The following is an 8,331-nucleotide window of genomic DNA, read 5'->3' on the forward strand; positions in this document are numbered from 1 at the left end:
TTACTCTCATAAAACTACATTCCTAACCACATCTGGCTTGGAGTGTGATTGAGTGTGGGCGTTTGATTAGCCTGCCTTCTTAACTACCAGCCTTTCATCATAGCTGTGGCCTTGCATACCCTTCCTTTGGTGGCAACGGCCTTGGAACCTGCCTCATTAACTCACCTGATGTTCATGGTGATAGGTGTGTTTTCAACTGACGGGACTGGGCCTCATGACGAACTCTGAGTGGTGAGTGGGTGAAATATAAGCCATAGGAGTGAGGCGGCAACGAGTGAACTGAGCTGAAAGGGGTTTAGGAAGCTGTGTGTGTGTGTGTGTGATTGCGTGGTCAGGTTTGCGTGCCGGGAGTGTGTTTAGGGAGGCGGTAAAAGGCAGCAGGAAAAGGGGAGAGAGAGAGAGATAGAGAGAGAGAAGGGGGTGGTGACATCTCGACCCCGGATGAGAGCAATCAAACCACTACACCCCTCACACATGCCTGTCTGCTTGCTTTCCCTTGACGCCGTACTATAGGTAACTCATTCTGATTTTTTCCAGTCGTCTGCTTAGCCCTATAAGCTCGATAGATAGACACAGATAAATATAAATAGTAATGCAGTAAATTGATTGGTTATTGAAGGGACATGGAAGATAAATAGATAAATATAGGTAAATAGATAGATAGATACGGTAGGTAAGTTGGTTGATAGGCACGTAGATAGATAAACAGATAGATGGATTTACAGATAGGTAGATATTAGGAGAAAGTGAAAAATATAAAACCAGATGGGCGGATGTATGAAGAACTGGATAGATGCATGGATGAAAGAAGGACGCGTGACAGAATCGTACAGGGCTTGGCACGTAGATAGATAGATAGATAGATAGGCATGTGATAGATAGGTAGATAGACAGGTGATAGATAGATAGATATATACAGGGGCTTTACTAATACAATCGAGGCCAAGACCAGGGATTCCACGCTTCATTGATAGGGTATGCAGTCACCCGACACACACACACACACACACACACACACACACACACACACACACACACACACACACACACACACACACACACACACACACACACACACACACACACACGAGAGAGAGAGAGAGAGAGAGAGATCAGGAAGACATAACAGGCATTCAAGGCAGGAAGGATCAAGGACTGCGGTAAAGGATCGTTGAGGGGAAGGTCGCTTGGGAAACACTGTTATAGGCGGGATAACTGTGGTGGGCGAGGGAGTCTACCATCCACTCACTCGATGGATGCAGTGCTAATTTTAGGTGACTCCACACTGAGGGACATGCCAGAGGGTTTCCTGTACTCCATGAAGCCCTTTCCTACGACGGGTGGTAACCATATAACTCACCAATGGACCCCTGGTGGTTTAGTGAGTTAAGGCGCTCCAAGGATATGTGGATGGATGGAGGATGGAGGGGTGGATGGATAGATGGATGGATGGATGCTGAATGGATGGGTGAGAAAATCAACGGGAGTGCATAAGGAAGATGTGATTATTTTTGTTATTCAAGGTGTGTGTGTGTGTGTGTGTGTGTGTGTGTGTGTGTGTGTGTGTGTGTGTGTGTGTGTGTGTGTGTGTGTGCGCGCTTATGTATGCAGGTAGTGTTGGGTGGGTGTACTCATGTGTATGTATGTACATCGTGTGCGTGGGTTTCAGCACGTACACATGCACATGGATGTTGACTCACCTTGTACGTTCTGTCTGATATGTGTATACGTGTTGAGGTTGGAAGTCTGCCCCCTTCCCTTAACTCTTTTTTCAGGCGATTTATTCTTTTTATTTTTTGCTGCCATAGTTCTTTCACTTTAACCTGGCCAAGATTTTCGTCCTCTTGTGTCTTATAGGTCAGTGGCAGAATAGACACTGCTACGGCGCTACATCCTTTACAGAACAGTTCTTCGTGGCGAGAGAAGATCAGACATATAGGGTGTGTGTGTGTGTGTGTGTGTGTGTGTGTGACAGGTGATAAACAACCTGCAAGATGTGACATGGTTGTGTGGCGACTTGTGTTGTGTGGCTGCCTCTGGTGTACTAAGTCTACGTGTGTGTGTGTGTGTGTGAGAGAGAGAGAGAGAGAGAGAGAGAGAGAGAGAGAGAGAGAGAGAGAGAGAGAGAGAGAGAGAATCTTTTGTTTATGAAGTAAGGGAACTCGATTGTCCTGGTAGAATTCATTGTGGACGTAATAAGACTAAGCTTTTCGGGAAGGTGTACATAATTAAACACAATTGATGACGACATTGACGATGCAAGGACACAGTGAGTTTACGGCTAGACAGGAGATTAAGAAGAAAAGATAGCAAAGACGAGGTTAATAAGACTAAACCATTTAATGTACACATAATTAAACTGTGGTGATGGTGGCGACGATAGCGAAGACGCAAGGCCGTAGGAAGTCCTTGTCTGCCTGTTAAGTCGCCCTCAGAAACCGGTTTGATGTGTAGGTGTGGGTGTGGTCGCTGCCTGATGCTGGTGGTAGTGGTGATGAAGCTGTGTAGTTAAGCTTAGCACCTGTGGCCGTCTGGTTAAGTTATTATCAAGGGTTTTAGAGCAATTTTCGTTATCAGGTGAGCCTTTATTATAAGACAGGAATGAATCTCCTTGGTTACCAGCCAAATCAACTCACCAGTCTAACCACACCTGATCATCTCTTGGTGATTTTATGCAGCTTAGAATAGACCTTTAATGGCGTCATGGTTGAAGGAGTTAGGAAGGAAAATACTGAATTTAGTTTGTAAGAAAAAAAAACAAAAAAAACTCTCCCGGTGTGCTGGCGTGGCCTCATCTGATTGTCGAGAGTCATTTATTGCTGGCTAGAGCAGGTGTGTGTGTGTGTGTGTGTGTGTGTGTGTGTGTGTGTGTCGTGTACTTGTCAAGCTTACGTGTTTATTTAGCTTATATTTAATTTGCATATTCTACTGACATGGATGTCTTCAGGTGGGGATGCTGCTGTGTCGTGTGTGGTATGTTGGTGTGCGTATGAGTTGGTGTGATGTATGTGTGTTTGAATGTATGTATATGTATGTATGTATGAATGTATGTATGTACGAATTATATATAGTTGTGTTTACCTGATCTAATGGCGTTTAAGATTAATTATGTACCTGTCTGTGTTTTGGTAATCAGTGAGTCATGATGATGATGATGATGATGATGATGATGATAAGGAAGATTTAGTAATGGTGATGATGGTGATGATGAAAACAGATTAAATGATGATGATGATGATGATGGTAAGAGACAGGAGTGGTCATGCAAGTAGGTGAGGTCAGGTTCAGGTCATGTAAGGTGTACTTCCCCTTCCGTGTCACACACACAAGGACGCACACGCACACACCACCGCACGCACATGGACGGAAATGTAGAGGTATAGGATCACAGAACTGGATTTTTGGAGATTCTTTCCTACTTACATAAAACACACACACACACACACACACACACACACACACACACACACACACACACACACACACACACACACACACACACACACACACACACACACACACACACACACACACACACACACACACACAGATAGATAGATAGATAGTTGTACAAATAGATAAACAGGTAAATCTAGATATCCACACGTTACCAGGTACAGTCCGTAAGAATGCGGACGTGAGAGTACACCCCACGCATATATCGGAGCAGGTCTCACTCTCGCCACACACTTATGGAAACCAGACCTTGGACTTGATCCCCTGCGTAGAGAGACAGAGGAAATGTGTGTGTGTGTGTGTGTGTGTGTGTGTGTGTGTGTGTGTGTGTGTGTGTGTGTGTGGAAACTGACTAAGATTTCTAACTCCTTTCAACAGGTTTTTGGCCGTATGTAGTCATATTGAAGGGTTGATTTGACTAGTAACCAAGGAGACCCATTCCCACCTCATAATTAAAGCGTATGAAATTTCCGGCAGCCACCAGTTGAGTTTAGGAGTTGCCCAGTTCCTTCAGATGAAAGCAAAACGGTATAGATAGATAGATAGTGTTTTTAGCTGGTATAATGATTACTGTTTATTTCAGATAGGGAATACTGTGTACTGCCTTTGATACTAAAAATTATAATATTCTTTGCAGGTATGTTGTGAGTGTGCCAGTGTGCCGGGCCATACGTGGTGAGCATTATACTGTACAGTTTTATATGATGCCGACTTTCAGCCTTCAGTTCATTATTTTTCGCAGTAATAATTTTAGGACACGTGTCGCCTTAAGTCAGTTTGTTGTTGTTTCTTATCCCCAGTCCAGGTTGAATGGCATAGCGTAGGTAATGAATGTCCTTGATGGTAAAGAGAAGGGTGAGGCAGGTAGAGGTGCACGAATGGCGTCACAGTTTGGTAATGAATGATGGCCTGTAGGTCACCAATGTCCACCAATTAGCCTTTGTACACCTCTAGCCTCACTGTGTGGTTTATATATATCTTCACTTGTTTTAATTTGGAGCATTTGATTAATTGTTTGAGCATAATTTACCTCAGTGTTCTTTTCTGCGTCTTCATTCATTTTCTTTTTTATTTCGTACAATCGTATCGTGGTTAGAGAATAATTTAGATTTTTTTTTCTGTATCCTCATTGTTTGATTTTTCTTGATTTTCATTCGTTTTAATTCAGTGCATTTGAACCCTAGTTACAGCCGGATTTTGCCTTCTGCTTTTATCCCTGTCTGTCTTCATTCGTGTTCTTGTGCACCTCATTCCTTTTTTACCGGGGCGTCGCTGCTGGATGTCAAATTACTACACGGGAAACTCACTTAGTTAGGGATAAACACCTGGCTCCGTGTTCAGAAACCTTCAGCTGTATAGTGTGCTTCTTGTACTGACGAGGAGCCTACAGGTGGTGGCACTGTGTAGCCTGAGTGGAGTGCAGCTGCTTCAACATCCGCCCAGGAGACAGGTGTCCTTATATTTCCTCGCACCTGTCTGGGAGGATAGACTCTGGTCCTACCCTGGTAAGGCGCTGTCCACCACAAGGGGGCTCCGGATCCCTACACGATGTATGCACTGTACTGAACCTGTAGGAAGGCCCCACAGAAGCAGCCGCTTACTTGTGGTCGATAGATCTACTCCGCCAGGCAGCGCGAGGTTAGCTTCTCCACCCCTTCTGCACAGCGCCACCACGTGGAGGCACTGGACTAGTTGTTTATTGCACAAATTGGTTAAGTTCCTTCATGAATGCTTGACCAGAAAGCTTAATTGGATCTCAGCGTCTCCTCCCAGTCCTTCTGTGCACCGTATTTTGTCAGCCTTTTTCCCGCCAGTAAGGTTGATTTGTGATAGTGTATCTGTGTCAATCGATACGGCGTGGTTGGTTCTGCCCCGCTGCGTTGAGGGACGTGGGTGGACGTTTTGTTGCTGATGATGCTGTAAGAGTATGTAGCTGGTTTTAGAGTCTGATTGTAGCCTTTCATATCAGATACGTCGAGTGGATGTGATGAAGTGAGGAAGAGTGATGGAGTTGGGCGTTTGGTATTGTGGGTGTTGGTTTTGGTAGGCGATGAAGATAATGCATTTTTGAGTTTGAGAGGAGGTGGTTCGTGGCAGTGGCGTACCTGAGGGGGGGGGGCTGTTTGAAACTGCCCCCCGGGCCCCCAATTGAGGGGGGCCCCCAAAAGCCTTACAAATTTATAAGTTTTTTTTATTAATATTTAAAAATATATACATTTATCATCCCGACAATCCCGGCTGAGATATAAGTTTTGAGAAATAGGGGGGCTAGGTTCTTTGCGGGGTCCTCCTCCAGGGGGGGCCTCTCAAAGAACCTAGCCCCCCTGGCCCCCAAATCTCTAGGTACGCCCCTGGTTCGTGGGTTAATTTTGAGTGTGTGTGTGTGTGTGTGTGTGTGTGTGTGTGTGTGTGTGTGTGTGTGTGTGTGTGTGTGTGTGTGTGTTTAGAAATATTTAAATCAAACTGTAACCCTCATATGAAACTTTTTTTTTTAAGGCAATAATAAGTTTGTAGATTGGCAAACGTACGTATATGTATGTATGTGTAAATTTATGTACACTATGGACAGGGAGAGAGAGAGAGAGAGAGAGAGAGAGAGAGAGTTGAGACATGTGACAGATAAACGTATAGTGTTAATGAGAATAGGGACAGGTAGAAGGGTTCAGGTGTGGGCGTTGGCGAAGACATCACCTGGTTAACACAGCATCTACTGACATCACCATCTGTCTACTGAGAGAGAGAGAGAGAGAGAGAGAGAGAGAGAGAGAGAGAGAGAGAGAGAGAGAGAGAGAGTATAATAGTTACGGATAGGTCTCAAGTTGATGATGATGATGGACAACGTATTTACCGTGTGAATAATCCTGCATCTTTCACGACCCTCCATTCATTCTCGTTTGTCATCGTTCATTAAGTTCATCTGTTTTTTTAATCATTCTTTCCTTCTGTTTTCAACTCATTCCTCTTAATCTTTCATTTTTCCAGCTTCGTCCATTTTACTTATTTGCATTCCTTAAGATTTCATTCCTCCTCCTCCTCCTCCTCCTCCCTGCCACAGAGGCGACTGCAGCTGTTTAATTTTTCATCCGCATCCTCTCCCTCCTTCTTCTTCTCTTTGTCTTCTCTCTCCCTCTTCCCCTCCTCCTCTTTCCTCTTGTATGTCTCCGTTCTTTAATCTTCTTTTTCTCTCCCTCTGTCCTCTTCCATTCCAACATCTTTCCTCCATCCCTTTCAGCCTCATGTTTACCTCCACTCCTTAGTTTTTTTTTTTCCCACACTTCTCCCTGTTCCTCCTTCTCTCTCTTTTTCTCCCTCCCCTCCCTCTCTCCTCCGCTTCTCTCGCTCCCTCCTCCTCCCTTTCTCTCCCTCCCTCCCTCCTCCTCCAGCCTCTTTCCTCCGCCTCTTTCATCTCTGTGCATCCATTCATCCTTCCCTTAGGTACCCCCTGTCCTATGACGTCACGTATGTAAACAAATGCACGTGATGAGAAAGAGACCAGTGTTAGCAGGAGTGTTTCACCTTTGCTCTCTCTCTCTCTCTCTCGTTTATTTGTGTGTGTGTGTGTGTGTGTGTGTGTGTGTGTGTGTGTGTGTGTGTGTGTGTGTGTGTGTGTGTTGGCGGTATTTTGTGCATGTATTTTAATGTCGTGAATTTATGAACCGAAACTGCTGCTCCAGTTGACGACTTTCACATGCACTGCTTTCACGTTAGATCAGGTGTGGAGAGGGACGCCTTCATGGGGTGGCACTGATATCACTGGGCAGCTTCAGTACTCGGTGATACAAATGTCCCTCAGCTGTCTATCCAGGCTCAGCTGTAACGTGAAGCCATTGGACTGCAGGCTTAAATGGTCCCTCCACCAGTTCACCATCCTCCTTTCTGGGGATAGGGAAGTAGATGGTCATTTGGAAAGCCAGGTAGTTGTTGAGCCTCCCCATGTATCGATGCGACCACATGAAGGCGTCCTGAAACACGAAAGGGAAATTATTAAGAGTTGATTATATTTGATAGTGATTGTGCCCTATTGTAAGTGACTCGTTGTATGTGTAGTACAGTGACTGGACTGTTTGAGAGAGAGAGAGAGAGAGAGAGAGAGAGAGAATGGGTATGCTGAAAGTAGGTCAACATATGGCAAGTGAGAGGGTGACATTGTTGGGTATGTGAGACACGCATGGTATTTCCCCTCGTAGGTGAGTAGGAGGGAGATGGGGGGAGAGGAGTGGAGGGAAGGGAGAGAGGAGGTAACATAGAAATGGGGGAGGAATGAGGGAGGAAATGAAGGGAAGGGAGAGAGGAGGTAACATAGAAATGGAGGAGGAATGAGGGAGGAAATGAAGGGAAGGGAGAGAGGAGGTAACATAGAAATGGGGGAGGAATGAGGGAGGAAATGAAGGGAAACGGGGTAAAGGAGGTATGAAATATGGATGGAAGGATAAGAGAGGAAAGAGTGAGGAAGGAATGGAGGGAGGGATAGGAGTGTAGTTGTGACGGGAACGGAGGAAGAGGGAAGAGTGTGAGGCAGGATGGGAGAGAATCGTGATCCTGATTGTCTTTGTCCATCAGGAGGGATAAGGAGAGCTGATGGACTTTTATATAATTGGGCAGTGGAGCGTTCTGGCTGTATAAGTGTCACCGCATGAAGGCATCTCATTCCAGCACCACAGGGATTGTAATAGAGGGAGGCGAGAGGCGATGGTTGTGAAGTTGATACAAATGAATGGAGATGAGAGGGGAGAATGAGAGGAAGATGACAGGTAAAGTTGTGAATGAGAGTGAGAGGGGTGAATGAAAGGGGAGGGAGGATGGGAGGTAAAGTTATGAATGGAGGTGAGAGGGAAGACAGAGAAGAGGTAGGATGAGAGGTGAAGTTATGAATGG

The 8,331-nt window shown here is 45.3% G+C and overlaps 1 protein-coding gene across 1 annotated transcript in view; it reads left to right on the forward strand.

Moving 5' to 3' along the window:
* Nucleotides 1–214: 214 nt before the first annotated feature.
* The window catches only part of Wdr62 (WD repeat domain 62), a 67,307-nt gene continuing 59,190 nt past the window's right edge, over nt 215–8,331 (forward strand). The window contains exons 1-2 of the mRNA XM_080285778.1: nt 215–231; nt 4,094–4,145. Coding sequence (XP_080141904.1) covers nt 215–231; nt 4,094–4,145 — 69 coding nt within the window. The remainder of the gene's footprint in view (nt 232–4,093; nt 4,146–8,331) is intronic.

The sequence above is a fragment of the Coenobita brevimanus genome, chromosome 108, assembly GCF_032717465.1.
Source record: "Coenobita brevimanus isolate Jiangsu-jjx chromosome 108, ASM3271746v2, whole genome shotgun sequence".
NCBI lineage: Eukaryota > Metazoa > Arthropoda > Malacostraca > Decapoda > Coenobitidae > Coenobita > Coenobita brevimanus.